The 16,069-nt window shown below is 38.0% G+C and overlaps 1 protein-coding gene across 10 annotated transcripts in view; it reads left to right on the forward strand.

The window, feature by feature from the left end:
- The window catches only part of Nf1 (neurofibromin 1), a 644,633-nt gene that overhangs the window by 394,835 nt on the left and 233,729 nt on the right, over positions 1-16,069 (forward strand). For all 10 annotated transcript variants that reach the window (XR_011392599.1, XM_053781766.2, XM_053781772.2 and 7 more), the window contains 2 exons: positions 666-892; positions 5,012-5,145. Coding sequence is in view for 9 of the 10 variants with exons in the window: in XM_053781766.2 (XP_053637741.1) it covers positions 666-892; positions 5,012-5,145 (361 nt within the window). In the remaining variant the exon portion in view is untranslated. The remainder of the gene's footprint in view (positions 1-665; positions 893-5,011; positions 5,146-16,069) is intronic.

Raw genomic sequence — 16,069 nt, forward strand, 5'->3', positions numbered from 1 at the left:
ATGTTGCCAGAAATAAGCAGACGTCACATCTCAAATGACTCTCCGAATTGCAACATCCTCATCTTTCCCAAATCTGAAGCCTAGAAATGTTACCTTGTAGAATTCAGTGTATATAGTTTGAAGATGAAGTAGGGTTACCAAAGGTATAATTCAGAGGGCTAAGGTATGGTTAAGATAATTTTGAACATTTACAGAGGATGGAGTAGATCAGGATGCCCAAGTGGGTATATAAATCTAGGGTGGAAGGAAGGAGTGGTAAGGGTTATCTCAGGAAGAGTTAAAAGGGGGAGGGAAATGTTTTGAGTGTTTGCAGTCTTGTGTTAGTTTGGAGTTTGAATAAGGTAACACATATGAAGGGATTCAGGGATACTGGAGGTTGAAAGTACCGTGCCTGGACACTGAAGAAGGGGTGGAGATGTTACACTTTGGAGGATCATTTAGATTGTAATGTCTGCACACTTATGGCAAGACAGCTATTGAATAAGTGATGGTGAATGTATTTACTTTTTTTTTGGATCACTCTACCTCAGTGGGAGACAGCCAGTATGTTAAAGAAATTGAATCTTGGATTATGAAGGGCTACATGAATTCCAGCATTTGACTGTATGGTATATCTAGCCATGCCAGGAACTTTGTAAAAAAAAAATTTTTTTAAATTCTTCCAGATTTGGCACAGACCGTAGTCTCTCTTGTAATGTGGGTGACCGTGAAAGACTGTCCCTAACATCACTAGAGACCATTACTGATGCGCTGCTTGAAATGATGGAGGCTTGTATGAGAGACATCCCAGACTGTGACTGGCTACAAGCATGGACCGGCCTGGCTAAGAGTTTTGCATTCCAGTATAATCCAGCTCTTCAACCCAGAGCCCTCATTGTCTTTGGTTGTATAAGTAAGTTCGCAATACCCCATTTATAATCAATAATTAATGTACATATATAGCAATGTGGCAGATGTTGCATGTATATGGAGTAGGTGGTAAGTTACTAAATGCTGTAAAGAGTTTTTATGAGGATAGTGAGGCTCAGGTTAGGGTGTGTAGAAGAGAGGGAGACTACTTCCCGGTAAAAGTATGTCTTAGACAGGGATGTGTAATGTCACCATGGTTGTTTAATATATTTATAGATGGGGTTTTAAAGAAGTAAATGGTAGGGTGTTCGGGAGAGGGGTGGGATTAAATTATGGGGAATCAAATACAAAATGGGAATTGACACAGTTGCTTTTTGCTGATGATACTGTGCTTATGGGAGATTGTAAAGAAAAATTGCGAAGGTTCACTAGGTCTTTCTATTATGTCTCGGTATCCTAGTCTATTCGTTATATGTGGTAACTCAAACCTTTGTGTATCACTTCTCACATGTCAACACCAGGGCAAGTTTTACCCACACTGCCACACTTCACTATTTTTTTTATTTTATTTCCTTTTAAGTTATGCTGTACACTGGTTATCTCAAGGATATACACTATATTCATTGAAGATACACTTTTCTTTTCACTGCACTATACTGGGATCGTTGTTTTATTATTCACACAGCACCTAGGCCTACGGTAACTTTCCCCTACACTTCCATGAAAAATTTATTTCATGCTTAGTAGAGGTAACCGGAAAAACACGTCACACAGTAGACTTATGCCTTTTCATCGATTGTATGCTCAATTTATGTATACTGTGATTCCTTGCACCTCAATGCTACAATCACTCGTTTTATCACTTATGACTATAGTAAATATTCATCCGTTATTTCCACTTCTCTGGACCTCTGGCAATCTATATTCATTCAAGATACACTCTTCTTTTCACTGCACTATACTGGGATCGTTGTTTTATTATTCACACAGCGCCAGTCACTTGTGAATATTCCCATATGCTGCACCGTATATTTTATGCTATATTGGGGGATAATTTAGATTACTCTTATCTACAATTTAGTTCACTATGTCACTGCACATATATATCCTTGTCACTCACTATATTACTTATAGATAGTTCAATATCTGTTTTATTTCCACTTGTGTCGAGATCTGGCAATAATTCGCTAGTGCTGGTCAGGTCTATTTCCACAGTAACCGTTCCTCCACTGGCACTCTCCATTTTTTTTTTTTTTTTTTTTTTTTTTTTTTTTTTTTCAACAAGTCGGCCGTCTCCCACCGAGGCAGGGTGACCCAAAAAAGAAAGAAAATCCCCAAAAAGAAAATACTTTCATCATCATTCAACACTTTCACCACACTCGCACATTATCACTGTTTTTGCAGAGGTGCTCAGAATACAACAGTCTAGAAGCATACACATATAAAGATACACAACATATCCCTCCAAACTGCCAATATCCCAAACCCCTCCTTTAAAGTGCAGGCATTGTACTTCCCATTTCCAGGACTCAAGTCCGACTATATGAACATAACCGGTTTCCCTGAATGATGGTGAAAGTTTTTCTTTTTCGGGCCACCCCGCCTCGGTGGGAATCGGCCAGTGCAATAAAAAAAAAAAAATGTATATATGTATATATATATATATATATATATATATACATTTTTTTTTTTTTTTTTCAACAAGTCGGCCGTCTCCCACCGAGGCAGGGTGACCCAAAAAAGAAAGAAAATCCCCAAAAAGAAAATACTTTCATCATCATTCAACACTTTCACCACACTCGCACATTATCACTGTTTTTGCAGAGGTGCTCAGAATACAACAGTCTAGAAGCATACACATATAAAGATACACAACATATCCCTCCAAACTGCCAATATCCCAAACCCCTCCTTTAAAGTGCAGGCATTGTACTTCCCATTTCCAGGACTCAAGTCCGACTATATGAAAATAACCGGTTTCCCTGAATCCCTTCACTAAATATTACCCTGCTCACACTCCAACAGATCGTCAGGTCCCAAGTACCATTCGTCTCCATTCACTCCTATCTAACACGCTCACGCACGCTTGCTGGAAGTCCAAGCCCCTTACCCACAAAACCTCCTTTACCCCCTCTCTCCAACCCTTTCGAGGACGACCCCTACCCCGCCTTCCTTCCCCTATAGATTTATATGCTTTCCATGTCATTCTACTTTGATCCATTCTCTCTAAATGACCAAACCACCTCAACAACCCCTCCTCTGCCCTCTGACTAATACTTTTATTAACTCCACACCTTCTCCTAATTTCCACACTCCGAATTTTCTGCATAATATTTACACCACACATTGCCCTTAAACAGGACATCTCCACTGCCTCCAACCGTCTCCTCGCTGCTGCATTTACCACCCAAGCTTCACACCCATATAAGAGTGTTGGTACTACTATACTTTCATACATACCCTTCTTTGCCTCCATAGATAACGTTTTTTGACTCCACATATACCTCAACGCACCACTCACCTTTTTTCCCTCATCAATTCTATGATTAACCTCATCCTTCATAAATCCATCCGCCGACACGTCAACTCCCAAGTATCTGAAAACATTCACTTCTTCCATACTCCTCCTCCCCAATTTGATATCCAATTTTTCTTTATCCAAATCATTTGACACCCTCATCACCTTACTCTTTTCTATGTTCACTTTCAACTTTCTACCTTTACACACATTCCCAAACTCATCCACTAACCTTTGCAATTTTTCTTTAGAATCTCCCATAAGCACAGTATCATCAGCAAAAAGTAACTGTGTCAATTCCCATTTTGAATTTGATTCCCCATATTCCATATGACACTGTAATCCAGATTTTCCTATTTAGTGTTCACTGATATTCCTTTTTTGTTGGTTCAAAGGAGTATATGCACTTTATGGTTGCACAGGCTTATTTCCCGCACTCTGTTCCCTCTGCTACTACTGTTAATGCTACACTTTATTGCTGGCTGGCACTATAGCCTTTATCGACTTGTGCTGCTTTAGTATCATACATATAGAATAAATGAAGAAGGTACATTCTTCCCTCTCTCTTCCTCCTCCACTTTGCTACTTTGCTACACGTTCTTTTTTGAATTCTGTTGTGTTTCTCACCTTTAACAAAGGTCTAGCACTAGGAGCTTTCTTTGGGGCCATGGTGGCTTATTTAGCAGTTGCAAGCATTGAAACGAATGGAATATTGCAGAATGTATCATATGAACTCGTGGGATTGTCCTCACTCACCAATGAACAATGGCACACTGGCTGTGAATGGAGTGTAGGGCCACTCGGGGCTGTGCGTACGTGTCTGAAATGAACAATTATTTGTGAGTCAAACGATTCGCAAGTCATTATTTTGATGAAAAAACTTTACGATTTTCGAAAATTACGACTTTCAATGCTTACGAAAAACGAGGATCCATTGTACAGTGTACATACATGTGTAGTGTGATGTAAGTGTAAGTAAAAGTAGCAAGATACATGTATATCTGTTATCTTGTATGTTTGTGAGACTAAAAAAGACACCAATACTCCTACCATCATGTAAAACAAATACAGAATTATTGAGTTATTGAAGAGAAAATCTTAGTGAAAATGTTGAAAAATGAAATTTAGAGAATTTTAAATGTTGTCTTTGCACTGAGGGCTGTACTGTACTCATTTTAAATTTATTAAATTTTTTTTTGTATTTTGATCTTCAGACTTTCACATTCTGTCTTTGAGCACAAAATTTCACTACAAGGGGCTGCTAGAACAATATACCCCTTCCCCAATTAATGGCCTCTCTCAGTTCCTCGTTATGCCTTAGGATTGAAGGCTTAAAAGAACATATGTAAATACAACTATTAGAGGAAAAGTGCCTAAGACAAAAATGGTGAACATTTTTGTCTTTCATTTAAAGCAATGAAATATTAACATTTAAAAAAATGAACTTATGTTTAATTAATATTTCAGTATTTCAGAACAGTTTGAGGTGATAAAATTTCTGTAATTTTCACTTTCATGGAAGAATATTATACACTTAATGACTAAATATAAGTTTAGGAGAATGCATGCTTGGGAAGTCATGGGAAGGTTGTACTGTAATGTTTATATCTATTTTTCTCTAAGAAACTTGTCTGATCCTGACAGGTAAAAGTATAGTTGACCAAGACATCAAGCAGCTGCTGCGAATTCTGGTTAAGGCGTTGGAGAGCTTTTCAGATATAACGCTTATAGATTCTATCATTATGTGCCTCACACGACTTCAGCCTCTACTCAGACCAGTAAGTTCTGTAATGTCATTATGCAATACAGTGTATATACTGTATGGAAATTTTTATGGATATATTTTGCATGTTATTCATGTATCAAAACTTTCAGAAGGCTTTGTTTTAAGTAAAATGATCATACTTAGGTGTGTAAATTCCAAAATTCCCTCTACTGTATATAATTGTTTACTTGCAATTTTTTTTATTCAATATACTATATATTCTTTAATATAGGTTGAGATTTATAAGACTCAATTTTTAGGTAAAAAAGTAGGGATCACCTAAATTGTTGGTAATATTTTTTGAGGGGGTTGAAATCCATGGTTGTTGTCTGCCTGCTCCACACTATATTCATAGTTCAGAGGCAAAAACTACTGTCGGTAACCATCAAGAATGCTTCATTGGAGTTACCTGGTTGAAGTATATCAATGACATGCTTATCATTGCACCCAACACACTTCATCTTTTCCAGCTCAGAGACAATTTTAACACTGTTGAAGTTTCTGAGTTGCATCATTGATTAGCTCTGAAGGTGGACTGGGGAAACATGAGATTGGGAATGGTTGGTTGAGAGTGGGACCTGTCTAGCCTAGACCAGTAGGGCTACTGTGGTGTTCCTTTCTTAGGTACTGAGAATTATGCCATTGTCTGCTTCTTAAGCAGGACACATTGGATGCAAATTATCTCATAGTTTTAAAGTGAAAATTTAACCCTGTTCATTTGTCTAGGGAATTGGTAAAATGTGAAAAGTAAAATGAGCTTTGCTGAATAGACATCTTGTACAAATATTTACAATTTGCATGAGAAATAACAGTCATTCAATACTGTATGCAGTGTAGTATATTTGAAATAATATCTGATTTTCCTCTTATCTCCATGGGGAAGTGGAACAGAATTCTTCCTCCATAAGCCATGTGTGTCGTAAGAGGCGACTAAAATGCCGGGAGCTGGGGCTAGTAACCCCTTCTCCTGTATACATTACTAAAGTTAAAAAGTAGAACTTTTGTTTTTCTTTTTGGGTCACCCTCCTTCATTGCAATACAGCCAGTTTGTTAAAAGATGAAGAAGAACAGAGTCTGTCATCTCAAATGCCAATGAAATGCAAGTTAAACAGCCCACAAATGATGATTTTTTTTATGTCCAACAGCATTTTTTTTTTTATTCTTTATTAACTCCCACCAACTGAAACAGCAAACAGACTCAATGAATTCTTCTCCACCATAGGAAAAAACCTTGCAATAAAATAACACACTGTTCCTAGCTCTGACTAACCCAACAGAAGTCTCCCTTATTATCAACACACTAAGAAACAAGACAGGAGATTTAAATACCTTACCACCCTTTATATACAAAAAAGCATCGCAAGTGTTGTCACCAATCATTGCAACACTCTTCAACAAATCCATCAAATCTTCTACGTTCCCTACAGTTCTCAAAATAGCGAGGGTCACCCCCGATACATAAAGGAGACCAGGCTTGAATAACTATAGGCTAATATCCAACTTACACCCTCCTCTCTAAAATCTTTGAAAAATTAATGCACAGGCGAATCTATTCCTACCTCATCTCCCACAACATACTCAATTCCTGTCAGTTTGGGTTCAGGCTTAATAAAAATACAAATGATGCTATTATACACATGCTAGAACAAATATACACTGCACTAGAGAAAAATTAAATCTCACTGGGGATCTTCATTGATTTACGTAAAGCTTTTGATACAGGTGACCATGATTTTCTCCACGTAAAATTGTCGCACTATGGTATAAGAGGGCACTCCCTCAACTACCTAAAGCCATACCTCAGCAACAGAAACCAATATGTGTACACAAATGGAGCAAACTCTTCCGCACAACCAATTACAGTTGGTGTCCCACAGGGAAGTGTCCTGGGCCCTCTTCTCTTTCTCGTTTACATAAACGACCTACCAAATGCATCGCAACTACTCAAACCCACACTATTTGCAGATGACACTACGTAAGTCTTCTCTCACCCAAGCCCAGCCATGCTAGCCATTACTGTAAATACCGAATTACAGAAAATGCCTACCTGGATGATGACTAACAAAATTACTCTTAACATTGACAAAACTTACTTCATTCAGTTTGGAAACAGAGCTACAGATGTCCCTCTTAACATAATGATAAATGGATCACCTATCATAAAGCTCACAGAGGGAAAATTGTTAGGAATCCACCTTGACAATAGACTCAAATTTCAAACACATGTACAACAAATTTCCAAGACTGTAGGCATACTATCGAAGATACGGTACTATGTTCCACAGTCAGCCCTCCTGGCCCTATATCACTCACTCATTTACCCTTATCTCACCTATGGAATTTGTGCATGGGGCTCAACAACAATTAACCATCTCAGACCATTAATTACCCAATAAAAGGCTGCAGTCAGAATGATAACAAATTCCCACTATACTCAGCACACTCCACCAATATTCAAAACTCTAAACCTACTCACCGTACAAAACATCCATACTTATTATTGTACCTACTACATACATAGAACACTTAACTTGGATATAAACCCTTCCCTCAAACGTCTCCTTACCAACCTCAACAGAACACATGACCATAACACAATGCACAGATCACTCTTTGATGTTCCTCATGTCCATCTCACACTATGCAAAAACTCAATGCACATAAAAGGCCCAAAAATCTGGAATTCATTACCTGTGAATATAAAAGAAACACTGTCTGTTTATAAATTCAAGTCTCTTCCTAAAAATCACTTACTCACCCACAACTAAATAAATACTAAATAACTGTATCTCATGTGTAACCTGTGACCCTATCAAACTTTGTTTTTTTTTATTACATTACCCAATAGAATACTCCATTCTATTGAATGCACAGCAACTCAGCAAATGACCATATGACCTGACTTTGAAATACTCATTTGTGCTTAACTGTTATTTGTCTACTATAATTTTTACCACTGAATGTATCATTGCTTAGTTAATCTTAAGTTAATTTTAAGCCTGCCCATAATGCTCTGCATACAAGGGGCTTTGACATGTTATACTTAACCACTGTATTTTTTTGTACTTCAATGTATCATGTTCAAATTAATAAATAAATAAATAAATAAATAAATAAATAAATAAATTGGCCGATTCCCACCGAGGCAGGGTGGCCCGAAAAAGAAAAACTTTCATCATTCACTCCATCACTGCCTTGCCAGAGGGGTGCTTTACACTACAGTTTATAAAACTGCAACATTAACGCCCCTCCTTCAGAGTGCAGGCACTGTACTTCTCATCTCCAGGACTCAAGTCCAGCTTGCCGGTTTCCCTGAATCCCTTCATAAATGTTACTTTGCTCACCCTCCAACAGCACGTCAAGTATTCACTCCTATCAAATACGCTCATGCATGCTTGCTGGAAGTCCAAGCCCCTCGGACACAAAACCTCCTTTACCCCCTCACTCCAACCTTTCCTAGGCCGACCCCTACCCTGCCTTCCCTCCACTACAATTACTCTCTCACTTATTTATTTATTTATTTATTTTATGTCTTTGCAAACAGTTCATTGAGATTTTGTAATTTACAATAATGGGTTGCAATGCAAAGAGAGCCTCTGTTATGTCTAGGCATTATGGGCCAACTTAACATTATTGGCTTACAGTCTACTTGATACTAAGGAGTATATCATAGTTGTACAGTAGGATAGTAATTATAAATGAATCAAAATTTGTATAATGCAAAGATATATTTATATATTTGAAAATGCTTTTTGTGAAAACAATGAATCAATTACATTCCTGTCAACAATGGATAAAAGGTTCAATGTGATTGTTTCACTTATGATGTGGGAGTATGTAGGTGAGTAAGTGTTTACTGAGTATTTAGCATTTAGTCTAGGGTGATTAAGTGGCTTTTGAGAAGAGTCTTAAATTGATTTTCAGACTGGGTTACTTTAATATCTTCTGGTAATGAATTCCATATTTTGGGGCCCTTTATGTGCATAGAGTTTTTACACAGTGTGATATGGACACGAGGTATATCAAAAAGAGATCTGTGTCTTGTGTTGTGGTTGTGTGTCCTGTTTAGGTTGGTGAGGAGAAGTTTAAGTAGGGGGGTTTATATTTGCGTGTATTGTTCTGTGTATGTAGTAGGCACATGAATAAGTATGGATGTTATTAATGGTGAGCAGATTCAGACTTTTGAAAATTTGTGGAGTATGCTGGTGGGAGTGGGAATTTGTTATCATTCTTACTGCTGCCTTTTGCTGGGTTATTAGGGGTTTTAGGTGATTGGATGTTGTTGATCCCCATGCACAAATTCCATATGTAAGATAAGGGTATATGAGTGACTGGTACAGTGCCAGGAGAGCTGACTGTGGAATGTAGTACCTTATCTTTGATAGTATGCCTACAGTCTTGGAGATTTTCTTGGTGATTTGTTGTATGTGTGTCCGGAACTTAAGGCTTCTGTCAAGGTGGATACCTAGGAATTTTCCCTCTGTGAGTCTTGTGATTGATGATCCATTTAGCGTTATGTTAATTGGATCATTTGCAGCTTTGTTTCCAAACTGAATGAAATAGGTTTTATCAGTGTTCAGGGTAAGTTTGTTAGTCATCATCCAGGCAGATATTTTCTGTAATTCAGCATTAACTGTGTTTGCTAGTATGACTGTGTTTGGGTGGGAAAAGACATATGTAGTGTCATCTGCAAATAATATGGGTTTGAGTAGCTGTGATGCATTCGGTAGATCATTGATGTAGATGAGAAAGAGGAGTGGTCCAAGGACGCTTCCTTGTGGGACTCCTACTGTGATTGGTTGGGTGGAAGAGTTTGCATCATTTGCATACACATATTGAGTTCCGTTACTAAGGTATGACTTTAGGTAGTTGAGGGAGTGGCCTCTGATACCATAGTGCATTAATTTGGAGTACAGCAGTTCATGGTCGACTGTATCGAAAGCTTTATGTAAATCAATGAAAATGCCCAGCGGGACTTCTTTCTTTTCAAGTGCGGTATATATTAGTTCTAGCATGTGTATGATAGCATCATTTGTGCTTTTATTATTCCTGAATCCAAACTGACAAGGGTTTAATATGTTGTGTGAAACGAGGTAGAAATAAATCTGTCTATGAATTAATTTTTCAAAGATTTTAGAGAGCAGTGGTAAGTTAGATATTGGTCTATAGTTATTCAAGTCAGCTTGGTCACCTCCTTTATGGATCGGAGTGACCCTCGCTATTTTGAGAATTGTTGGGAAGGTAGAAGATTCAATGGATTTGTTAAAGAGCTTTGCAATAATTGGTGACAATACTTGAGAAGCTTTTTTGTACATAAAAGCAGGCAAGTTGTTTATGTCTCCTGCCTTGTTTTTAAGGGTGTTTATGATGAGCGTAACTTCAATGGGGTTGGTTGGAGCTAGGAATAGCGTATTTGGGTAGGTACCTATGAGGTAGTCTGATGAACGGGTGTTTGTGCTTGGTATTTTGTTTGCTAGATTTTTTCCATTGGTGGAGAAGAAAACATTAAGTCTATTTGCTGTTTTGGTTGGAGTGAGTAGGGGTTCATCTGATTTTGTTTGTTTGATTGCTTTGTTTTTGGATAACTTTTTAGTTCCAAGAATTTCAGATAGAGTTTTCCAGGATTTTTTCATATCATCTTTGATGTTTTTTTTTTTTTTTTTTTTTTTAAAAAAGTCGGCCGTCTCCCACCGAGGCAGGGTGACCCAAAAAAGAAAGAAAATCCCCAAAAAGAAAATACTTTCATCATTCAACACTTTCACCACACTCGCACATTATCACTGTTTTTGCAGAGGTGCTCAGAATACAACAGTCTAGAAGCATACACATATAAAGATACACAACATATCCCTCCAAACTGCCAATATCCCAAACCCCTCCTTTAAAGTGCAGGCATTGTACTTCCCATTTCCAGGACTCAAGTCCGACTATATGAAAATAACCGGTTTCCCTGAATCCCTTCACTAAATATTACCCTGCTCACACTCCAACAGATCGTCAGGTCCCAAGTACCATTCGTCTCCATTCACTCCTATCTAACACGCTCACGCACGCTTGCTGGAAGTCCAAGCCCCTTACCCACAAAACCTCCTTTACCCCCTCTCTCCAACCCTTTCGAGGACGACCCCTACCCCGCCTTCCTTCCCCTATAGATTTATATGCTTTCCATGTCATTCTACTTTGATCCATTCTCTCTAAATGACCAAACCACCTCAATAACCCCTCTTCTGCCCTCTGACTAATACTTTTATTAACTCCACACCTTCTCCTAATTTCCACACTCCGAATTTTCTGCATAATATTTACACCACACATTGCCCTTAAACAGGACATCTCACTGCCTCCAACCGTCTCCTTGCTGCTGCATTTACCACCCAAGCTTCACACCCATATAAGAGTGTTGGTACTACTATACTTTCATACATTCCCTTCTTTGCCTCCATAGATAACGTTTTTTGACTCCACATATACCTCAACGCACCACTCACCTTTTTTCCCTCATCAATTCTATGATTAACCTCATCCTTCATAAATCCATCCGCCGACACGTCAACTCCTAAGTATCTGAAAACATTCACTTCTTCCATACTCCTCCTCCCCAATTTGATATCCAATTTTTCTTTATCTAAATCATTTGACACCCTCATCACCTTACTCTTTTCTATGTTCACTTTCAACTTTCTACCTTTACACACATTCCCAAACTCATCCACTAACCTTTGCAATTTTTCTTTAGAATCTCCCATAAGCACAGTATCATCAGCAAAAAGTAACTGTGTCAATTCCCATTTTGAATTTGATTCCCCATAATTTAATCCCACCCCTCTCCCAAACACCCTAGCATTTACTTCCTTAACAACCCCATCTATAAATATAATAAACAACCATGGTGACATTACACATCCCTGTCTAAGACCTACTTTTACCGGGAAATAGTCTCCCTCTCTTCTACATACCCTAACCTGAGCCTCACTATCTTCATAAAAACTCTTTACAGCATTTAATAACTTACCACCTATTCCATATACTTGCAACATCTGCCACATTGCTCCTCTATCCACTCTATCATATGCCTTTTCTAAATCCATAAATGCAATAAAAACTTCCCTACCTTTATCTAAATACTGTTCACATATATGCTTCAATGTAAACACTTGATCTACACATCCCCTACCCACTCTGAAACCTCCTTGCTCATCCGCAATCCTACATTCTGTCTTACCTCTAATTCTTTCAATTATAACCCTACCGTACACTTTTCCTGGTATACTCAGTAAGCTTATTCCTCTATAATTTTTACAGTCTCTTTTGTCCCCTTTCCCTTTATATAAAGGGACTATACATGCTCTCCGCCAATCCCTAGGTACCTTCCCCTCTTTCATACATTTATTAAACAAAAGTACCAACCACTCCAACACTATATCCCCCCCTGCTTTTAACATTTCTGTCATGATCCCATCAGTACCAGCTGCTTTACCCCCTTTCATTTTACGTAATGCCTCACGTACCTCCCCCACACTTACATTCTGCTCTTCTTCACTCCTAAAAGATGGTATACCTCCCTGACCAGTGCATGAAATTACTGCCTCTGTTTCTTCCTTAACATTTAAAAGTTCCTCAAAATATTCTCGCCATCTACCTAATACCTCCATCTCCCCATCTACTAACTCCCCTACTCTGTTTTTAACTGACAAATCCATATTTTCCCTTGGCTTTCTTAACTTGTTTAACTCACTCCAAAATTTTTTCTTATTTTCATTAAAATTTCTTGACAGTGCCTCTCCCACTCTATCATCTGCTCTCCTTTTGCACTCTCTCACCACTCTCTTTACCTTTCTTTTACTCTCCATATATTCTGCTCTTCTTATAACACTTCTGCTTTGTAAAAACCTCTCATAAGCTACCTTTTTCTCTTTTATCACACCCTTTACTTCATCATTCCACCAATCACTCCTCTTTCCTCCTGCACCCACCCTCCTATAACCACAAACTTCTGCCCCACATTCTAATACTGCATTTTTAAAACTATTCCAACCCTCTTCAACCCCCCCATTACTCATCTTTGCACTATCCCACCTTTCTGCCAATAGTCGCTTATATCTCACCCGAACTTCCTCCTCCCTTAGTTTATACACTTTCACCTCCCTCTTACTTGTTGTTGCCACCTTCCTCTTTTCCCATCTACCTCTTACTCTAACTGTAGCTACAACTAAATAATGATCCGATATATCAGTTGCCCCTCTATAAACATGTACATCCTGGAGCCTACCCATCAACCTTTTATCCACCAATACATAATCTAATAAACTACTTTCATTACGTGCTACATCATACCTTGTATATTTATTTATCCTCTTTTTCATAAAATATGTATTACTTATTACCAAATTTCTTTCTACACATAGCTCAATTAAAGGCTCCCCATTTACATTTACCCCTGGCACCCCAAATTTACCTACTACTCCCTCCATAACATTTTTACCCACTTTAGCATTGAAATCCCCAACCACCATTACTCTCACACTTGATTCAAAACTCCCCACGCATTCACTCAACATTTCCCAAAATCTCTCTCTCTCCTCTACACTTCTCTCTTCTCCAGGTGCATACACGCTTATTATAACCCACTTTTCACATCCAATCTTTATTTTACTCCACATAATCCTTGAATTAATACATTTATAGTCCCTCTTTTCCTGCCATAGCTTATCCTTCAACATTATTGCTACTCCTTCTTTAGCTCTAACTCTATTTGAAACCCCTGACCTAATCCCATTTATTCCTCTCCACTGAAACTCTCCCACCCCCTTCAGCTTTGTTTCACTTAAAGCCAGGACATCCAGCTTCTTCTCATTCATAACATCCACAATCATCTCTTTCTTATCAGGCTGGTGAGTGCTGACGAGTAACTTTTCAACTGTTCTCTAGTTATTTGACCCATTCTATACTGTTTTTTCATATTTGTGCTTTGTGTTAATGGATTTGAGGATGCTTGGTGTTATCCAGGGATTATTCAGTCTCTTTGCTGTGATCTGTTTAGTTTTTCTGGGGCAGTGTCTGTTATAGAGGCATTGGGCTTTTTTTAGAAAATTATTTATACATTCATTCATATCTGTATATGTTTCGAGCTCGTTTTGCCAGTCAATGTTATTCATAGCTGCTATAAAGTTGTTAACTGCTGTCTCGTTATGTAGTCTGAAGGTTACTTTAGTAAAGTCTTGTGGCAGTTTTCCCAGATTAGTTATGAGAAAGGTTGGGTAGTGGTCTGTAGTGTTGTCTGTGATTATGCCTGATTTTAAAGGGGATATGGTGTTTGTCCAGATGTGGTCTATTAAGGAGATGCTTGTCTCGGAGATTTTTGTAGGTTTAGATATTGCTTGTAGTAACAGGCAGTTATTCATTGTGTTTGTGAATTCGGTTACTTGTGGGTCCTGGTCGTGTAGTATGTTTATGTTGAAATCTCCTGTTAGTAGTAGGTGGTCTTTATTCATGTGTGCATCAGTAATCATGTTTCCTAGTTCTTCACTAAAGTGATAAATGTTTGACTGTGGTACTCTGTAGATGTTTATAACTGTGAGGGGTTTATGCAGGTCTTTTGATTTAAATTTGGCTATGATATATTCTCCATGTTCGTCCCTTGTGCAAGATTTATTGATACATTTGAGTTGATTTGAGTAGTATATAGGTGTTCCTCCCCCTTGCTGGTCTGTTCTACAGTTGTGTATGGCCATGTAGCTAGGAATGGTATAGAAATCTGTTACATCAGGCTTAAGCCAGGTTTCTGTGAGTGTGATGATTGATATATTGGAATGAAGGGAATTGAGTAATGCTGTGAGGTCATCATAATGTTTGCTCAAGGATCTGACATTGTAGTTAAAGATGGTTATGTTATTGTTTGCACTGAGTAATGTCTGCTTGGTCTGCTGTGTCGTAATTACAGTTACTGGTTGATTCATGTAATTCATTTTGTAAAAAGTTTACATCAGGATCTATGCTTGTAATCATAGAATGAGAGTAATTTTAGAAACTAGATTTTCTGAGTAAAATGATATAAGATTTATATTGAATCTACAACTAGACTTATGAATAAAACTCCGTGATTAATCTAAAACTTGTAAAAATTTGAAATAAAAAGGGATTATTACAGAATAGATTAATTCAGTTATACACTTAAGCATCTAATAGCACCTTAATTATTTTAACAAGTGAGTTTATGAACTACAGTAGATATTCAAAGGTTCCTGTACATTTGCTTAACATCTCCCAAAACCTCTCTCTCTCCTCTACACTCCTCTCTTCTGGTTCATGCACGCTTATTATGATCCACTTTTTGCATCCAACCCTTATTTTAATTCACATAATCCTTGAATTTACTTATTTATATTTCCTCTTCTCCTTCCATAACTGATCCTTCAACATTATTGCTACCCTCTCCTTAGCTCTAACTCTCTCAGATACTCCTGACTTAATCCCATTTATTTCTCCCCACCGAAACTCGCCTACCCCCTTCAGCTTTGTTACACTTAGGGCCAGGACAGTATTTTTATTAGTCCAACAGTAGACCAATAAAAATCACACCTCATCAAAACTCTGAAGAGCCACACAAGTATTATATCAAAGTGCAACTGACTTGCCCATGACCCCAAATCGACACAGTGCATGTGTGTGCAGGTGACATCTAGTCAAAGACCAAGTCCACATAGACTCCAAGAAGGCAGTTTAGAGATGAAATACCTTGAGTTGTGAACTTAATTTGTACCAGAAGGCTGTTTGAGTGCCATTACTGAACGAATTTATTCCCATAAGGAATAATGTAAATTAGATTAGTCCGTTTCTTCTTCTTCTTTCAACGTACCAGCCGTATCCCACTGAGGTGGGGTGTCCCAAAAGAAAAAACTAAAGTTTCTCCTTTCAAATTTAGTAATATATACAAGAGA

The sequence above is a fragment of the Cherax quadricarinatus genome, chromosome 30 (genome assembly GCF_038502225.1).
Source record: "Cherax quadricarinatus isolate ZL_2023a chromosome 30, ASM3850222v1, whole genome shotgun sequence".
In the NCBI taxonomy this organism is placed as follows: domain Eukaryota; kingdom Metazoa; phylum Arthropoda; class Malacostraca; order Decapoda; family Parastacidae; genus Cherax; species Cherax quadricarinatus.